At 37.0% G+C, this 20,730-nt stretch overlaps 2 protein-coding genes across 3 annotated transcripts in view; one reads left to right on the top strand and one right to left on the bottom strand.

Moving 5' to 3' along the window:
• Nucleotides 1–20,730, top strand: part of LOC149552192 (azadirone synthase LFS-like) — a 326,324-nt gene that overhangs the window by 217,821 nt on the left and 87,773 nt on the right. The gene's annotated exons all lie outside the window — the stretch shown is intronic.
• On the bottom strand, nucleotides 11,198–11,906 carry LOC149552193 (uncharacterized). Its single transcript, XM_089787694.1, has 2 exons — nucleotides 11,784–11,906; nucleotides 11,198–11,638 (listed from the first exon to the last, which is right to left on the bottom strand). The coding sequence occupies exons 1-2, from the start codon at nucleotides 11,882–11,884 to the stop codon at nucleotides 11,299–11,301; spliced, it is 441 nt and encodes a 146-aa protein (XP_089643820.1). The 5' UTR covers nucleotides 11,885–11,906; the 3' UTR covers nucleotides 11,198–11,298.

The raw sequence follows: 20,730 nt of genomic DNA, 5'->3' as shown, positions 1-20,730 counted from the left end.
ATGTATGCTGCAACTATAGGATAACATAATGATCTCAGGCAGAGATATATCCCATCTCTGATATTTTAGAACTATTTATGCAACTCTTTGATATATGAGTCATGCCTGATATAGTGATAATGGTTTATGCTCCTCAATTAGATGTTGTCTCTATTAGTGTCAATCTTTTATTAGTAACTCACAGATCTAATGACTGACTTTTTGCTTTGTCTTCTACGTAATTATAGTGTAGCTAAAGAGATCTCTATTCTTTTCACATGCATATCATTGATCATGCAATCTTCATCATAATTTATCTGCTAATAGTGGGTATTACTATTGATTGTTAGCTTTTCATTGTATAAATGATGCTTGGTATGCATAAATTGCAATAATCATTGAGCTCAATGTAATCAATATAATTTTTATTTTCTGCTTTCTTCTTTATTTTTTATTTTGCATGCATTGTTTGTTAATTCCTAGCTACATTTGTGTAGCTAAAGTTGCAAAATTCTACATGGAATCAAAGCTAACATAGTTGGGAAGAAGAGTAAATTATTTTTGCAAGTACATAAAACCAGAGCTTAAAGAATGAAATCTTTTCTCTACCATTCTCATGCCATTAAACTATTTTTACTAAAAGCTAAAGATTCTACTTCAGCCCACAAGTAGAGGTTTGCATCGAACAATCATGCCAATAGAGGTTGAACCAGATTCTGCATCATAGATAGGCTAAGGTCATGCCCTCTTTGCATGGGTCTTGCCTTCATTTCCTCTTAAGTGACACCATGTCATTTGACCTATCATGCCTCTCTTTTCAGAATTATGGAGGGGTTTCTATTGTTTGTGTTGATGTTTCCCTGATTCTAGACTTGATTAGTTTTATAGTCAATTGGCACTTGTATTTTCAACTAGGAAATTGCTCTTGCATAGTTGAGTAGTTCCGTTGGGGTCACTCGTACAGATTTAGGTGTCATCTGTATCCTTGACTAGTAGATATTTTGCCTTTTGTTGATGTTAGTTTTGTCGACTACATAACATATAGAAATTGAATACTAGATATGGAATGTCAAACACTCAACCCTCTGTTCAAAAGTAAATATTGATGAAGAACATGAGAAAACTCCAAGGTTCCTTACACTTGTGGATACTAACTGGGTTATATTAATGTGATTTGCTGGTTAATCACGTAGGCGGGCTTACGTTATTCATTCAAAGATAACTTGGTGGTACTTCGCTTTGCTTGACTTGTTCTTTTCTCCTTAATCACTTTCACTTTCAACTACTCCTACCACTAATTGCTTACTGCTCTACTACTTCTCCTATGAGTGAAGAAATTAGCAAATGGATAGGGATCCAACCAAATGAAAGCTTGCCAGTGGCGCTACCTCCATTGGTGCAATGATTCTAAGGGATACTCGTAGGATTTTCAGACTAACACGTATCTTCCAACCCAACTTGAAGTACAAGTGGAAAGACGAAATGCAAGTAGAAATTGGGAGTGATCGGACTAGATTACCACACAAGGCTTCCTAACAAGCCGCTAGGATGCTAGTGGCCTAGTATATAGATCCCTATAAAACATTCACTAACATCATCATACAACTAGCCATTTACTTCTACTCTAACAACATGAAATGAAATCCTACTTTAATTTGAGAGATGAGAAGAAACATGCAAATACACCAAAATGATCATGTATATCCACCATGCAAGCCACAACAATGAATAAAGAACAATTTTGATAGTATTTTGGCAACAATTCTCCAACATAACTCTTTTTCACAAATGAGAAGAAAATGGCCTTATATAGAGGCTCAAAACTACGAGTGGCCAAGATTAAGAGGCAAAATCAAGGACCAAGATTAAGCCCTACAAACCCTAATTAGGGTTACCATCATTCAACCAATTACATGAGGGCACCAACTTTGTGGGCCAATGAGAAAATTACAATAATTTGTCAACCAATGAAAACACAGGACACTTGGCATGATTTGATTGCATGCACAGGAAATTGCCACCTCATTGACCTTATCTTATAAATTTATTTAATCTTTGAGATGAGGTGAAGCCTTGGATGCTTGAGCTCATCCTTAGAAACTTTCTCATCACCACTTGAACTTGCTTGTACCTGATGTTCTGACCTTGAAAAGGTGAGGTCTCCATGCACTTGGGATAACCTTGCCTTGGCCTCGGTGTCCTGCCTAGACGTGAACCTCCTTGCAACTTGAGAGTCTTTCTCTTGGCCACCACTTTGAAATCGAACTTGACCTCTTTCAACCTTTTGTCTCGCTTTCCTCCTCCATTATCCTTGCCTTCCTTAACCTTCCTGGTCTTTTTTGACCTTCCTATTCGAATTTGATTTGCATGAATAGCCAAGCCTTGCCTAGCCTCAAATATTTTCAAATCAATTCCTCCAAATTGATCTTCCTTGACATTCTCTCCCTTCAGATTCACTTTTTAATTTTCACCACCTCTAAATCAAATAAAGGAGGTAGGACCCAATATAGAATTGCTTTTGATTTTGCACTGTCCTAAGTTGCAACTCTAAATTTTCACTTATAAGTCTAGCCCAATCAAATTTTCTCTTTCCACTTTCAATTTCATCAATAAAATAGAACATCCAGTTCTCAAATTGCATACCTTGAGCCATGAAGTTGTGGATAGCACTCATGCATCAAACATTACCTTGGCCCATTGCCAATCACTCCTAAGGCCTTAAGTCCAGGATGTTCATATAGTGTCTGCAATCAGATAGAAAAGATAGGATCCAATGTAGAATGGCTTTTGAATTTGTATTGTCCTCAATTGCAACTCTAAATTTTCACTTATAATTCTAGCCTGATCAAATTTTCTCTTGCCACTTTCAATTTCATCAAATAAAATAGAAAATCTAGTTCTTGAATTGCATACCTTGAGCCATGTCCATAATCTAGCTGAGAAGCACAATAAGGTCGCCATACTCCGACTTGAAATCTAATCGGGTGAGCGTTGACGGCCTGGTAACTGCCTTCTTGCCTTCGTATAATCAATTCTACTTTAGATGAATGAAGTAGGCATCTTGATTATCCTGAAAGAACTTGGCCGCTTGATCCATCATTACCACTGTCATGCCTTTCAACTATACCATGTTCATTGTGCCAATTGTTGTTGTCACTTACTCACCTCACTTTCGCGAAGAAGGTGGTCTTTGGCATCATGTCCTCCTTGTCTTTTTTGGTATTCGTTCCCTTTGGATTCTTGCTTGTTCTAACATCCACCATCCTAAACACTTATTTTTGCCTCTTTGTTCTAAATGATATGGACTACAATTATCAATCTCCAAACTTCTTTCTATCGATGAAATCTAGCTTATTTTTGCCTCTCCATATCCTATCTCCACACTTATCAATCTCCAAACTTCGATTCTAGGAGTGGTACTACCACTTATTTCTGCCTCTTCATTACCTTAGGATGGACTACACTTATATCTCCCAACTTCAATCTTAGGGTGGTCTAGTTTATTTCTTCTTGTCTAAGTGTTCTATCATGAAATCTACACTTATATCTCCCAACTTCAGCCTATCAATGGAGATGATGAAGGGGTTGATGAATAGTGCAAGAAGAAGATAAGGGAGATGAAGCAAGCAAGAACACGGAATAAAATCTTCCTTTAAAACCAATCTTTGCCACTAAAAATGAATGAGAATCTTACCTTAAATCTGCCTTCTACTAGCAATTGGGCCTCTTCAAGTTCAGATCTGATCTCAGAAATTTCAGTCCTCTTTGCAAATAATGAATCTCTAGCAAAAATCAGAATTCACCAACCTTGTCTCTCTTGAAAATTCTCCAATATGCAAAATCAAATCTCATACAAATTCTGCCGCCTTGTGAAATTCGTCCAACTCTACAAAAATCAGACTTTTCAAGACAATCTTGATTCCCTTTAACCAATTTCAGACCTTCAAAATCGCCTAGCTAGGGCAGAAAATCATTGCCCGAGGAAGAAATCGCTATCCCCCAAGCAAAAATTGCTAACCTCCAAAATTTTGCCCTCAAGATTGCACCTCTGCTGCAAATTCGGGTCTGCACTTTAAAACTCTGCCATACTACAAATTTCGGCCAACTAGGGCAGAAAATTGCCCCCTAAAAAAAAAAGAATTGCTGCCTCCAAAATTTGCCCAGCTAGTGCAGAAAATTGCTGCCAAAAAATTGAAAAATCAGACCTCACAATCAACCATGCTCCCTCTCCAAACAAATTCGCTGCTCCACAGAATGGAAGAAGTTTGAATGACAAATGAAGAGGAGGAGCCTCCTCTTATACCAAACTTTTGCCTCCTTGAATAGGGCCTACCTGCATTGGAGGGAAATAAAATTAAACAAGGGGTTTAAATTAATCAAATCCGAAATTACCATAAGCTCTAAAATTGAAATTTAAAACAAAAGTCATGTAGCCCTCTAATATAGCTTTAAACCTTCCCCATTGTGGACCCAATAATTCACCTTGAATTTCACACCTCTTAGGCCTTAAAATACATTGAATTTAACACACCAAGGGGGCTAAATTAAATTCCAAATTACAAACACTCAACCCAAAAATATGATTTTGATTTCAATTTCACTTCCTTTCAAAATTTTGAAATCCCCCTCTAGGCAATTTAATATCAACTTAATCAAATTTTGCACTTCAATTCAATTTTAATTTTTTGCTCTACAATTTCAATTTGCAATTAAAATAAATCCTTATTTGGCAATTCAATTTCATTCAAAATTCAATTCCACCATAAAAAATTTCTTTTCACCATCAAAGTTTTTTTTAGATTTCCAAAACAACTAAGTCCACAAATTCATTTTGAAAATGCTCAAGCTTATACAATTATATCAAATTTTCAAAAATCCATCTAAGTCCAAAATTTGCAATTTGTCCTACCAGATATCATTCTAGCCACCAAAAAAAAAGTTGTTATTGAAACCTGTTTGACCTAAGGACAAAATTACATGTTCCGGAAAATCAAGTTTAGCACCGGGTGAAAATAAACCAAATCCCTCCTAGAGACCAAGACATCCAAGGTGTAAAATTATCAATTTGAAACCTCTGGACAACTCTGAAAATTCACTAAAGCAAAAAAAGACTTACAACACCCACGAAACTTGCCAAGGCCTGCCCGAAAAAGGGGTGGTCCCCAAATTTTTAGGGCGATGGTGTGAAAACCTCACAACACCTTTGTTTGCCATCTATTTGTTGTTTGAGGGGGCTCATGCAAATTATTCTCTTATATATCTTCGATTGACAATTTTTTTCCCTTGGTTGTCCATCTTCTCATTGTTCGAGTTGCATAGTTGGGGGCACTCATGCAAATTGATCCTGACCTTCATTTTGATTTCAGAGGAGTTTCTTCATTCAACACTATGGCGGTCATTTGACAGATGTCCACAATTTTCTTATCAAAACTGATTTTTTGTTGAATCTCTATTTTTATAAATTTTAAGGGAGGGGGGAGGGTTTATTGTCATTGCCTTTTCCCTCTTTCCTCTTTTTATTCTGCTTTTGTCTCCTTACTTAGACTTGGGGGTGCTACTATCAGTAACTCATGGATCTAATAATAGACTTTTTCATTTTGTCTTCTCCGTAATTATTGGATCTAACATTACATGCATAAGTTTAGGTAAATGTAATGTCCCCTTTTCTAGCACAAGTTGTATGAGTTTGTCATTAGCCTATTTTTCTTTGGTCATGTAGGCTAACTACAACATGAAACGGACTTAAAGGTCCTTTGGCCTAGGTAGTTTTAGTTGTAATTTATTCTAGGTTATCTGAGGTAATTTTGGGCACACTTACTATTTATAGTACCTCTCTTTGGGCATGACTAGACATCCAGTGATAGTGACATGTCGATGGTAATAGTTTAAAATCAACAAGAAGATTTTTTATCATTGATATGATTTAATATGTATTGATAAAAGTTATTTTATAAAATAAAATTTGGTTATATAACTTTATTAATGTTGGACTATAGTTATGTGTGAAATATTTAAATTAAATGGTGCTCTTTATTTTATGATATATTCGAGACTTAAAAAAAGTGTTTTGGCACTTACGTTGAAAGGAAATAATATGACATGTCAAGAAAATATTAAAGAATAAGAAATCACAATAAAATAGGGGCCAAAAAAGTAGCCATGAGAAAATAGGGGCGAAAAAGCAAATATTCTTAAATTAATAAAATGTTGCGAAAAAGAAAATTTGATTTTGTTATCCCACATTGTCAAGGTGAGTGTTGAGCTCTTGGAAAGGGTTATAAAAGAGATTGAAGAGCGGTCTTTCAATATATGCTTAGAGATTGAATGCATTTTGATTATGAAGTCTAGTTATTTCTAGAATGATACTGTGTTTTTTAGGACATCTGCATGACAGAGTCTTCTCAACATGTTCCTATGTCTTCAGATGTACAGACCAAATCTTGCTCAGTCACTACAAAAATACAATCTAGATCAATGCCAATGGTTTCCACTATACCTGCTTCTGCAAATGAAGGTTTCAGCCTACCTGCATGGTTGAGAAAAATAATAACGAGGAGGAGAAAAGAGGTTATTCGTTTGGACAATCTTCCTGTTAAGAAGACCAAATCCAAATCCTTGAAAGATAAGATTGTTTCTAGGATTTTGGTTGATTCTGATAAAACCAACTTTTTTGAAGTTGTTGAGCCCTTGGTAGATAAACCTGTTGAGGAACTTGTTTTGATTACAAGTTTACCAAGGTTGAAATCGAAAAGCAATTGCGTTTGAGTTGTTTGTAAGATGCTCAAATCATGAGCTTTGGGAAAAGGAAAATCAACTGAAACAAGAGGTCTCTCGTCTGAATGAGGTCATTCAGAAACAATCTTCTCAGAGTGTTGTTGTTATGTCTCAAACATCTAAAGAGAGAAAGCTGGTTTAAGCTGCTAAGTCTTGGATACAGGAAATCATTTATGAAGGAGTTCGAACTATTACAGAGACATTTGTAGTCCTTAGGCACGTCAAAGAGATGAATGAAATGGAGCGAAACTTAATCTTTTCTTTGACTCAAGAAGCAGATAAGTTGAAGGAAATCCTTGATGATTGGGATGAAATGGTGGAATTCGATCTGGATGCCTTGGTCTCATGTGACATTCTTCCGTCGTGTGAAATATTTTTCAGATTTCAAGGACTCATTGGTTACAAAGAGGAGACATCGAGGAAGCTGATCATAAAGTTGTAGGTGGCCTTTGGAGATTGTGAAGTAGTTGAAACAAGTGGTACTTGTGATTTAGAATAGATGGGATGCCATGTTATTGATGAATTTGGTAATCTTATTGCAGCAGAGAAAGTAACCTCAGAATATACAATCAGGATCAATCCTGATGTAGATTCTGAAGACTTTGGTTCACATACAATGGACAAGTTTGTCTTGTATAAATCCTTGACAAAACACTTGTTAGATACCTCAATAGCGAATTCCAAAGTTGTGCAATCAACGTATGAAAATACACTGAGAGTAGAAGCCATATCGAAGACCATGGAAATTGTTGATCTTTCCACAGTGTGTGACATCATTGTCAAATTCAAGGCACCGAGAAACAATCTTTAAGATTGTTGTTTTTGTTTTTATTTCATGGATGCATTACATGAAAAAGTGTAATTACATAAAAGGATGTAATGTGAGTTGCATGTAACCTTTTATTTTTTCCTGTAGTTAGACTAAGTCAAAGTTGATTGAGTTGCTCCCACTTTTTCCTCCACCTTTTTCTCAACTCTCGTGCCTATATAGAGTGCCCCCTCATTGAAAAATCATCATTATCTTTATGCAAGAGAGCTCTGGAGAAATTGTGTCTGCAAAACTTTGTTTGTGTAAGCACTATTTTGAGAGAAAGTGAATACAAAGGAGCATTTGAGACTTTGATTAAGTGAGATTGTTATTTGTATGAGTTGTAACTTATCCAGGTTATCTTTGATTCATGTTATCTTGTGTAATTGGTGATTGTATCTCGTGAATTGAATAAAAAAGAGTTAAAAAGCAATTGGAGCCAAAACTTTGACTAGGAGCAATTGTGGAAGTGTATAGCTGAAAGCTTTGTCTGTAGCTTATATCTTCTTTCTTAATTCACAAAATAGTTAAGTTATTCTTACTTTTAGGAGTCTTTGTGCCCTAATTGTAAAGCTTTTCCATATTGAAGTACGACTGGACTTAGAGCCAAACTGGTACATTTTTAGCTAGCCTTTGAGTTAGTGAAGGTTTATCGATATCACTATTTCCAGCCCTTGATAGAAGTGTAGTTAGAGATTCACCCTGCCCATTACTCGCTCCACAAGTAAGTGGATTTTTTCTTGAAAGATAAGAATAAAGGATTTTGGTAAGATCGATTCTCTAAAATCTGTCGACTTCTTCCTTATCTTGAGTTGATCCAAGGAACAGTGAGAAGGGGGAGCCTTCCCTTTAAGGTAGCAGAGACTTTGTCTCACATGCTGTGGCTGGTCATCCTATTTTGTGACTAGATTTTTACTCAAAACTGTTAGTTGCAAAATATCCACCCAACAATCACCATGCAACTATCTATTCTTACTCTTGATTAACAACTTTCTTGAAATAAAATCTACTTTAACAACTTCAATGGAATTTAACTCTAACCATTGGAAGTAGAAACCATGCAATAACACCAAGTGTTCTTAATCACCATTAATAGAAGCAATTTTTGTATTATCTTAAGCAACAATTTTCTCCAACCCTTTACAAATGAGAGCAAATGGCCTTATATAGGGCCAAAATTACAACCAAAGGTAGAGATTAAGAGGCAAAATCAACGATCTAGATCAAATCACAGAAACCCTAACTAGGCTTGCCAACCCATTAACCAATGAAAAGATGCCACTTCATCAATGGACCAATGAAAAAAAAAGAAGTGGTAACCAATGAGAAGGCACTAAAATGGTAGCCAATCAAAATTAGACACCTATCCTACCCAAGAAGAAGGAGAATTTGCCACTTGGGCTTAATATAATTCTACTCTTTTCTTTCATCTTTTTAGCCAAGGCAATGAACTTGGCTAGCCTATCCTTGAATTCCTTCATAGGAGGGCAAGGCGTGTGCTTCATCTTGAGCTCAGCTGAATTCATCATATTGCTCGTTGCTTGCAGTCATTGTTGGAAAACTCGCCAAGCCCCCCAAAAGTTTAATCGGGAAAAACTTGGCGATTTAAAAAAAAAATTCGGGAAAAACTCGGGAACCTACAAAACCGCTGAAATTTAATTAAAAATACATTTATTTTGCAAAATTGATTGAGAAGATGCATCTAATAAGTTAATTAAAGACAATACAAAAGAAAGAAACGGAGTTTAGATATATATAAATGTATAATGCGTACAAAATTGCATTCTCATGCAGAATGCTCATGGTAGGAAGCAAAATAGTAAATTACTAAATAGTTTCAATCTGTCAAACTAGAAGTAAATACTAAAAGTCTAAATACATCAATACAATTTGACAATGTCAATAACATCTTCCTCTTTCCACTTGCCCTAGTAGGAAAGCGAGGGGGTCTAGTCCTAGAAGAAGTGCCCCACACTGGGATAGGGCGTGAGCTGCATGACTGTGAACTTTGTGGCTGTGCCCCCTCGCTCGACGTCCCTACTGACTGGCTCGGCGTCCTAGAAGAGGATGCATCTCCTCCTAATGGTAATGCCTGATCCTCGCTTGAATCATCATCATCCTCGTCCTCATCCTCAATGTCATCCATAGTGAACTGAAAATCAGTGTTAGCCTCCCGCTCCATGGCCTGCCTCTCCAAATCATAGATCTCATCTGGTGTAAACAATGGACTTGGCTCCTGTGCTGTCGAATCAGAATAAGGATCTATCTCATCTAGATTAAGCGGACCAGGTAATTCTAAGAGCTGTGCCTTTTTTATGCGCAACTTAAGATTATAGTGCATATAAACAAGGTCATTAAGCCGTTTTTGAGTCAATCTGTTTCTTTTCTTTGTATGGATGGACTCAAATAAGCTCCAATTGCGCTCACAATGGGATGAGCTACAAGGTTGGGATAGGACTCTGAGAGCAAATTTCCTTAAATTGGGGATATTGCCACCCCAACTTGCCCACCAAGCATTTGCAAAACAAAATTAAAAAAGTTATAAAGCAATAAAAAAAAAATCAGAAGCACAACTTATCAATTAGCAAAAATTTTTAAGTTTGACGCTTTACCTGGTGCTTGAGTAGATCTTGCTCTCTTTGCTAGCATAGAAGAGAACAAAGGACCCCTTGATTCCACATAGATTTGTTGTTCGGTCACAATAAGGTCTCTCTCCTCTTCACTTGATATCATTCTCTCAATGCATTTAGAGAGACCTTCCATGACCTCTCCATTAGGATCTAAGTAGGAATCATCAGGCCTAAAACAAATAGAAAATGATATCAAGTCTTACTACACAACCTTAAAAAGTAAAGTAAAATAAAGACTTATTAAAATCCCAACTTCAAGGACAATCAATTATCATAGTACCTGAATTTGGAATTGAGGAAGTAGCCTGTTGCATGAATAGGTTGGTGGAGCATATTGTTCCACCTCCTATCAATTATTTCCCAAATGGGGTCAAATTTGAGAATATCCCCGTGATAGTAACTTCTAACAGCCTCTTTCGCCCTATCCATGGCCTCATAAAGACCTCCCATTGGGGATTGCTGCCCATCACATGTGTGCAAGACTAGAACCAGGGGCAGAGACATCTACATTTGAAATTTGAAAAATACAAATTAGTTAATAACATAGTAAGTTATGAATTGATAATGAAACTTGAATACACTAAAAATATAATGAAGTTACCTCCACAATCTCCTTAGCCTTTGCAAAAAAGCTATCATCAAACACTATTCGTGCCACAGCCTCTCCTTCGGGCTTCTTTGAGTAAGGTGAAGCAACCCAATCAGCACACACAAACATTTGCTTCAAAGCCAATATGTGGTCAAGAATACTTTGCAACGTCAAAAAGACCGTTGTAAACCTTGTCATAGCAGGTCTCATCAAATCTTTGCCTTTAGTGGCTTTTCTCATCAAACTGAGAACCCATGGGTGATTATAAATATATTTCGTGACTCGCCTAGCATCTTCCACAATTGGACTCACCCAATCAAGTTTTTCTATGTCCTCCAAAAGAAGGTCAAGGACGTGTGCTGCACAAGGTGACCAAAAAAGTGTGGGATGCCTCTCTTGGAGGATTCTACCTAAAAGATTAGCAAAAAATCAATAATCAATAACAAACTTTCCATATTTAGTATTTACAAATTACATCAAATCTAAATTGAATAATACCATTATCCATAGCATTACATTCATGATTCATATTGATTCAAATATAAAAAATTAAATCTACCTGCCGCCACATATGCTGCTGCATTATCTGTGATTATTTGCACCACATTCTCTATTCCCACCTCCATGACAACATTCTCCAACATTAAAGCCAATGTGGCTGCATTTTTCACTTTGTTGGAGGCATCGACAGATTTCCAAAACACCACATCATCTTTGCAAGCAATCAAGAAGTTAATAATGGTTCTACTTCTTCCATCTGTCCACCCATCAGATAAAATGGTGCAGCCATACTTCTCCCACTCTTTCTTTTGGTCTTCTATCAACAATGTTGCCCTACCAACCGCTTTGTCAAGCAACCTACAAAATTTAGGTGTAATATTAAATAAAGTGTAAGTGTTAGTAAAAAATTAGGAAATAAGTTATAACAATTAAGATTTAAAATATAACAATGAACTAAAGTGAATCACAATTATTTACAATTACTAAATAGTAAAATACTAACCTTCCACTCATATCCTTGCGATTAGGCGGCTTGTACCCTTTGCCTGATATTGTCATTGCATTCACCATATTGACCCAATAGGGACTATCAGCGGCATTCATTGAGATATTGTTGAAAAACCAAAAATCAGTTGCTGCAATATCAGTTTGCTCATGCACCTCCTTAACCATGCATTGCCTTCTAATGATGGCTGTGCTCCAGGTGTGTTCCTGGGCACAAAATAACCACCTATCCCTGATGGGGATCCGGATGGTGATGATGAAGAAGTGGAACCGGTAAATGAGAAATTTTGTTTGCGGATCCGTGGGCCACGAAGAGATCCTAGTACGTTCTCAAGTGCTTCTTCTTCCTCTTGCATATCAAAAGGAGCTCCTTCTGATTCAGCTATGGCTGCCCTCATAGCTAATTTTGCCCTCTCCCTATTCAATTTTTTCTCTTCAGCAGCTGCAAGTAGGGCATGGATGAATCTTTTTTCTTCATCAGTTACCTTGAGACAAGGATTTGAGTGATGTTTCTTTATGCCTGCAAGGTGGTATTTGAGGCGGTTTATGCCTCTAGAAATAATTCTCTCACAGGGAATGCATATCACCTTCCCAATATCATTTGGATTTGGACCTTCATAGGCATACCGCCATGCCTTATCTCTTGCATTTTTAGGCCGAGTGCCTATATATCCAGATGGGCATGGTGTTTGTGGCCACTCTTCTTGCGGGTTTGTCATTTTTTTAATGGTTGACCGCTGCCCTACACATAAATATATAGAAAAATGAATAAACAAAGTTAGAACTTAGAAGCTAGGGTTTGAAATGATTCAAAGTTTCAAACTTCAAACTTCAACCATATCCTTAGAAGCTAGGGTTTCAAATCAAAATGATTCAAAATGATTTTAAATGATTTGAAAACATTTACAAACAAGTTAACAACAACAAAAACAAAAGAACATTTGTTATAAAACTATAAAAAGTTTTCACACTATGATAAGATGAACACACCTGTAAAGAAATTTGTCTTCTAAAATCGGTTAGAATCCTCTACAATCCACTCAAATCCGCCTTGAATCACTTGCAATCAGCCAAGAATGCCTCCAAACCACCTTCTCTTCACTCCTCAAGGCTCTAAACAATCCAAATACAAGAAAAAATGAGAAAAAAACACATTCACTGCTGCTTTAATCCGTCACAGGCCGTGGGCAAAAATCTCACCAGTAAATCGCGAGTTTTTTTGAAAAACTCGCCGAGTTTTTCGCGATTACTCGTTGAGTATTCAGCGAGTTTTTACCAGTCTGCCGAGCTTTTAAATCGGCGAGTTAACTGGTGAAAAACTTGCCAAGCTAGGAAACTCGGCGAGTTTTCCAACTATGCTTGCAGTGTCTTCTCATGATCCTTCTCATATTCTTTTGCATATCCAATAAAGGCACTGAGGGTGGCAAGGGTGCCCAAATACTTATTCCTGATGACAACCTTCCCCAACTCATCCAATCTCAACCCAAATTTCGTCTCATTGACGTTCTCCTCTTTGATAGCTTCAAAATCAAGTGCAGCCCCAACATTGCCCATCGTGGTTGAAATGGAAGTGTCAACACCTGAGCTTTGTTGTGCAATCTCATTCTGTATCTCTTCAAGTATCCTCAATATGATAGTCAAGGCAACATACCAAGACTCCAGCGTACTCATTCCTTCATCCACCAACTTAGTTCTCTCCAAATATCTCTCCAGTGGCCCAACAATTGCCCGTAGCCTGGGAATGGCTAAGTCCTTGACTGGAAGGAAATCCTTTCAGTTCCCTTCAAATGTTCTAAATTTGTCTCTAATAGCCACCAATGACCTGAATGTCAAGATAAAGGAAGGCAAGAAATTTCACCCATTTTGAATCATATCACTGATCCAATCTTTGATTTCGCACAGTTGAGCCGGTATCTCTTCTATGTTGCTTCCACTGTCTTGCAGATGGGTTGTTTGATGCAACTATTGGATAGGTTGACAATCTCTCCAATACTTGTTTTCAGCCTCCAACTTTACAATCCTCTCGTTTGCCTTACTCAACCTTTCTCTAATTGAAACCATGCCTTCTTAGATCTCCTCACACTCCATGCCATTTGTGATTCTTCCCAAGTTATGCTCTACTATCTCATACTCCTGGGCTACAATCTCATCCACTGCCTTGCTAACCTATGGTATAGCAATCTAAACTTTTCGGTGACCCTCATCATTGCTCCTGATTACCTTTGCCACCATTTTTGCAATTTGTTTATGTTTCTCACTATCTTCCTTTTCCACTAACCCTTGAATATCTTCAATTGTTCGGATAGCCACCACCTCGCCTCTTGGCATAAGCATTTGCCTTAACCATAGCAATGCAGTATATCTCCCTAAATCTGGATTCGGTTCGACTAGCAAAGAGTCACCAACGGCCTCGAGCGCTTGGCTTATTTCCTCAATATCAATTGGCTTGTCTTCCTCTTCACTAGTGGCTATCATACCTTCTCCATGTTGGTTCACCGAGAGAGAAGAGTACTCAGTACTGTTATCGTAACCACTTGATTCTGACTTAGAGCTCACCTCTACTGTGACCCTTTGTCCACTCGTATTAACCCCTTGGTTCTTAGCCTCAATTATGCTCTCTCTTGATGGTGTTGCATTTTGTCTCTTTGCTTGAAGCTCCTGATGTTCTTTACTTTTCTCAACCTCCAAATTTCTCTTCTTTCTCTTAACTACTCTTTGTTGCTGGCTACTGTCCCCACCTTTTTGTTCGATTAACTCCGTTGGACCTTCCTCCTCTGGTTTCATCATCTCATAAGTAAGACGTACCTTCTGACTTTGTAATTGCCTTAACTTCTCATTGTACCATGACTCAGTGTGTAGATCAACTATCCTTGTAACTGCCTCTAAGGAAGGATCTTGATGATCATCCCAATCCACTGGACCCAATTCTATTCCATCCACTGTATCATAATCTTCTCTTAGTACATTTCCATTATCTTCCAGCCGATCGGGAATATCAAGGCCTCTCCATCTGATTTCCCTCATCATGCTCACTGACAATTTTTAGAAAGCTAGCTTTCTCACATGAAAGTCGTCCTGTGCATTGGCCCAAAAGTCTTCTATAGTAGGAATATGTTTGAATGTGTTTTTGTGAGATGCCTTGATAAGACCATTAGGATTGAATCCCTGTCTTGCTCTATACCATCCTAAATGAGACCATTCTAACTCCTTCGCAGCTGCAAAGACAATAGGATTGGGGCAAGTATCATTACCTATTCCAAATGAGAAAGTAATCCCTGTCTCAGCTTTAAGTTTCATCATCTTGTCATAATGCTTAAGTTGCCTATCCGACTCCATCAAAACTATTTTGTCAGGTGGGTACCTTGGAAGTCTCTTGGAACAAACTGTACTTGTTACTACTCTAATATATGTAAATTGCGGAAATTGGATGAACCAACTCCCATACTTCTTAACTTTTGCTTCCGCTTTTGTTTTGAGCCTCCTAGCAGGTGTCCCTTGTAATATTCTTAACGTCTTCATGGCAAAGGTGTCATAAAACATCTTATAATCTTTGGTGTTCTGCAAATGAAGTTGTGGATAACACTCATGCACCAAACATTGCCCTGGCCCATTGCCAATCACTCCTAAGGCCTTAAGTCCAGGATGTTCATATAGTGGTTGCAATTAGATAGAAAAGATAGGATCCAATGTAGAATTGCTTTTGAATTTGTATTGTCCTCAATTGCAACTCTAAATTTTCACTTATAATTCTAGCGAAATCAAATTTTCTCTTTCCATTTTCAATTTCATCAATAAAATAGTACATCTAGTTCTCGAATTGCATACCTTGAGCCATGCCCATGATTCGGTTGAGAAGCACAATTAGGTTGCCATATTTTGATTTGAAATTTGACAGGGTGAGCTATGATGACTTGGTAACTCCCTTCTTGCCTTCATGTAACCAATTCTGCTTTAAATGAATGAAGTAGGCCTCCTGATTGTCTTGAAAGAACTTGGTTGCTTGATCTATCATTACCACTGTCATGCCTTTAAGTTGGGGAATATTGAATACTTCTTTGACCACTTGTCCACTGATGTTAGCCAACACTCTCTTCCTTCATCAAAAATGGACTTGGTCACAATATCAAACCGAGACGCACACTCCATTACCAATTTCGGACAAGGCAAGGTAGGAGGGAAATCTGCTGCATGTACAATTTTGCTCTTGTAGATCTTCTTCATCATGGGGGATTGTCCTTCCTTCAATCTATCTTTCAATTGTACCATGTTCACTGTGTTGATATTGGCATGACTTATTCATCTCACTTTCGAGAAGGTGGTCTTAGGCACATGTCTTCCTTGTCTTTTTTGGTATTTGTTCCCTTTGGGTTCTTTCTTGCACTAGCATCCACCATTCTAAACACTTATTTCTGCCTCTTCATTCTAAATGATATGGACTACACTTATCAATCTCTAAACTTCTTTCTATCGATGGAATCTATGTTATTTTTGCCTCTCCATATCTTATCTCTACACTTATCAATCTGCAAGCTTCAATCCTGGGGGTGGGACTACCACTTATTTCTGCCTCTTCGTTACCTTAGGATGGACTACACTTATATCTCCCAACTTCAATCGTAGGGTAGTCTGGCTTATTTTTGCTTCTCTAAGTATCCTGTCATGAAATCTACACTTATATCTCCCAACTTCTGCCTATCAATGGAAATGATGAAGTAGTGAATGAAAAGTGCAAGAAGAAGATAAGAGAAACAAACCAAGCAAGAATAAGGAATAGAATCTATCTTTAAAACCAATCTTCACCTCTAAAGATGAATGAAAATCTTACCTTAAATCTGCCTCCTACCAACAATTGGACCTTTTTAAGTTCAGATTTAATCTTAGAAATTTCAATCCTTCTCCAAAATATGATGCCCTAGCAAATGAATTGCTTGCAAAAGTCTACCCCTTTCATCATATTTCGACCTCCTCGCCAAAATCACCCAACTTGAAGGAAAATCACTGGCCTAGGGCAGAAAAGTCTGCTCCAAATCAGAATTTTGACCTTGATTCGCCCACAATTGCAAAAAATCAAATCTCAAATCTCCTTGCCTCTTCACCCAATAAAATCTCCATAGCTGGTGGAAAAAATCGTTGCCCTTGGAGCAAAAATCAGACCCCAAAATTGTTGCCAATGTTGCAAAAATCAGATCCTCACAAATTTGCCCTAGGGCAGAAATTGCCCAGCCAAGGAGGAAAATATCGCTGCCAAGGAGAAAAAAAATTAGACATCCAAAAATCGCTGCTAAGGAAAAATTCACTCCTTTGGAAGAAAATCGCTTAACCTCTAGCAAAGGAAGTGGAAATGAATGAGGAAATAATAAGGGGGAAGCCCCTTTTTATATCCTCTTGTTGATCTCCAGAGTGGGCCAACCTGCCTAGAGGGAAACAAAATTTAAATTAGACCTCAAAAGATGGCCCAATTTTAAATAAAACATGAAAATAACTAAGCCCCATAGCGAAATTGACCCATTTAATTGCTAGTTTGATCCAAAATTGCAAAATAGAAACAAAGTAAGCCTAGGAGATGTCAAAAATTTTAGTTAACAGTATTTTGGCAATTAAAATATCATAAAAATCGAATCTAACAAAGCCAAAATCAATTTTCAATTCCAAATCACCAATTTCCTTTAACATTTCTAAAATCCTCTAGGCAAAATTTCAACCAAATTATTGAAATTTTGCAATTTAATCCAATTTCAATTTTGCAATACACTTTAAATTTTTTAACAAAATAAATCCTTTTCTCGGCAATCGAAAATAAAACTCTAAATTCAATTTCACTATCAAAATTTCTTTTCATCGAAGAATTTCAAGAATTCCAAAAACAACCAAATCTTAAATACATTTTGAAAATGCTCAAGCTCATACAATTATATCAAATTTTCAGAAAAATCCATCTAAGTCCAAAATTTGCAAATTTGTCCTACTAGATGTTATTTTAACCATCGAAAAAAAATGTTGTTGAATTCTATTTGGCCTAAGAACAAAATTACATATTCTAGAAAATCAAGTTTCGCACCAGGTGAAAAAAATAAACCAAATCCCTTACTGGCCTGAAGGCGTCCAAGGTGTAAAATCGCTAATTCAAAAACCTCTGGACAATTTCAAATTTTGCTAAGGCAACTGAAAAATTCCCAACACCCACGAAAATTGCCAAGGTCTGCCCGAAAAAGGGGGTCCCCAAAAATTTTGGGGCAATGGTGTGAAAACCTCACAACAAGATACACTAGAGAAATTGAGGCAAATTGTTATAATTCAGCAACAATTTGCAAGTTAATCTTCAAGACAATAAAAATCAGAACTCCGAACCTTTATACTTGAGCAAAGGCATCAAACTTCAGGACCTCAAGAAAGCCACAAAGGCATCAAAAGAAAATAAAATATCCAAGCATACTTTTCTCAACAAATGAGCTTGTATTTATAACCTCCGAATTCCCTTTTGTTGCCAAAATGTAACTTCACTCAAGAAGCTTCACCACACAACATTAATTAGAAGCTTTTATTAGATTCTCTTTCTTCACCTGACTTAACTAATTAATAAATGACTATTTCCAATGATAACTCAACCTTCAACTTAAGTGAAATTATAACTTTGTAATATGCCATTTAATTATTTAATAATAATTTGGCCACTAAAAATATAATAACTCCCAAAATACTCATCATTTAAATATGTTGTCTGAAATAGGATTCATACCTATTATTTCTCCATGTGACCAAATGTATGTTCCAAAAATAGAAAGGGTCTATCTTGATCAACACCAACTTACCACAAATAGTAGGTACACAAAACTAAGCCCAAACGAAGTCCAATCTGAGCCAAACGAAGACCAACTTGTAGTTTTTTGAATTGTGGAAAAGATAAAACTCTCCCAAGCCAAGCCACTATCTTAGAAGGCCCTCTATCCACAGTAATTAGCCTACGGAGATCACAATAATAGGCTAATCTCTGAAACTTTGATGCTAGCAAAAATGGGCCCATTACAATTTTGCTTGCTTTCTTTTTCCCAAGAACTTTAGCATGTTTCTTTTCACTCCACCTTTCACCATTTCATGCAGGTGCATCATTTCATTCCACCTCCATCATTACATATCATAATGCTTTGTGTCTCACTCTTCACATGTGATTACATGCATTTCCATCTATCATTCACACGTACATGTAATCTCATTCTCTATTCCCACTTTCACCCATCTCACTCTCTGCACCCAATCGCATGATTACATGAAAATTCCTTTACATATAATTGCATTTTGAGAACCCATTTTTGACTTAAAGTTACTTTTAAAGAGTCAAAAAATGTCATGTGCACACATTCCCATGTACTTGGACTTCACCTTTTCCTCAGAGATATCTATAAGAGCTCACTTTGCCTCATTTTCTCATCATCACAAGGCACATTGCATCCATTCCTTTCATATGCAATTACACTTCTACATGTGATTACATACTAATCTGGAAATGATTCTAAAACCGTACCAACAAAGTTTGATTTATTTCAGAGTAGTACCAACATAGATGTACTTCAAACAAGGTTGATGTCAGCTGAAGATGGGAACACAGCTAAAGTCAAACAAGTTTAAATGATAAAGCCCAAGCTACTGCAATAAAACAACTCCAATCTGTTGCAAATAAATGCCCCAGGATTCCTCACGTGAGCTGCAATAAAGAAACAGCAAGCTGAACCAAAGTGATCGTGTTCCCTAAAATTCCACTACCTGCAAAGTATGACTACAATACTAGAAATCGATCCTCTACCTTGATCAAATTGTATGCATAAGAACTTTGAATTTGATCTTGTTGAGGGCTACATCCCAACAAATTTGCTCTCAGCACTAGGGTTTGTATCCTAGGTGAGGAATGCTCTTCCAGAGCAATGGCATCCAAAATGGGTTGACAAAATGATATATGATACTCACCTTTAGGTTTCTTTCTCCTTATATCCCCTCTCCAAGGCAATTCGAACCCTAAAAGAACCCTAAAGTGGAATTCATTTGAACTTTATAATATAACATTATTTTCCTCAATAAAGTCATCCAAATAGAAAGAAATCATTACTTTATTAATGAAAAATAGCTTCAAACATCAAATAGGTTTTGTTAAATGATAATCAAATAGTAGAGACTGAGCTCTTTCCAACGAGCTATCACACATAGGAAAATCGATTTAAATGGAGCCAAAAAACTCCTTATTACTCCAAAATAGCTAAACACTTAGCCTTATTTAAATGATTAAAACGCTAACTTAGGAGAATATTTGAATATATTAAAATATTTTCCAAGTAGCCAAAGAAAAACCCAAACACCTCCAAAACATGAAATTGAGTTTGTCACCTACTTGTGATTGATGTTGAACAACTTGGGCCAACTGGCAGTCTCACTCTCAAATCTAGGGATACTCCTTAAAAGTAGGGAACACACCCAAATCTCTTAAAATTGAGACCAAGGGGTGATCTCATAGAACCTCAACTCTGGAAAATGTTGCAACCTCCTAAAAGGTAGGAATCTCCTCTCACAATCAAGGAACTGCCTCCTAAAAAGTAGGAGATTGAGTCTGTCACTCTGAAACTAAGTACTAATGAATCTCCTCTATTGTGTGCATCTTTAGAGTGTGTCAGTGAAGTGGGAGTTCTTCCTTAAAATTAGGAGATGCTTCCAATGTCTCCAAAATGTCCCCATTGGTCTCCGGAAGCCTCCTAGACAACTCCCCATCAGTACCTAAAAATTAGGGATCCCTCCTAAATTTTAGAAACCTATTGTTGACTGCCCAAACCAACCTGAAAAGCTCATGTTTGGGTCTATATGCCCTATATGAGTCCTCTACACACTCTATTGGCCTATGTGAACTCCAGTAGTAGGCTAATCCATGAACAAATGTCTATCATCCTAGAAAGAAGACATTACAC

Source organism: Cupressus sempervirens, chromosome 6, assembly GCF_028749045.1.
Source record: "Cupressus sempervirens isolate cs-2001-9-10 chromosome 6, ASM2874904v1, whole genome shotgun sequence".
Classification (NCBI taxonomy): domain Eukaryota; kingdom Viridiplantae; phylum Streptophyta; class Pinopsida; order Cupressales; family Cupressaceae; genus Cupressus; species Cupressus sempervirens.
Note: the sequence above shows the minus strand (reverse complement) of the source record. Positions and strands in the feature narration are given on the sequence as shown.

Excerpts from the sequence above, each read along its gene's own strand:
- LOC149552193 (XM_089787694.1), bottom strand. The coding sequence starts at position 11,884 with ATGAATGCCGCTGATAGTCCCTATTGGGTCAATATGGTGAATGCAATG. Across the intron at positions 11,639-11,783 it reads CGCAAGGATATGAGTGGAAG|GTTGCTTGACAAAGCGGTTG; the intron begins GTTAGTATTTTA and ends TAAATTTTGTAG.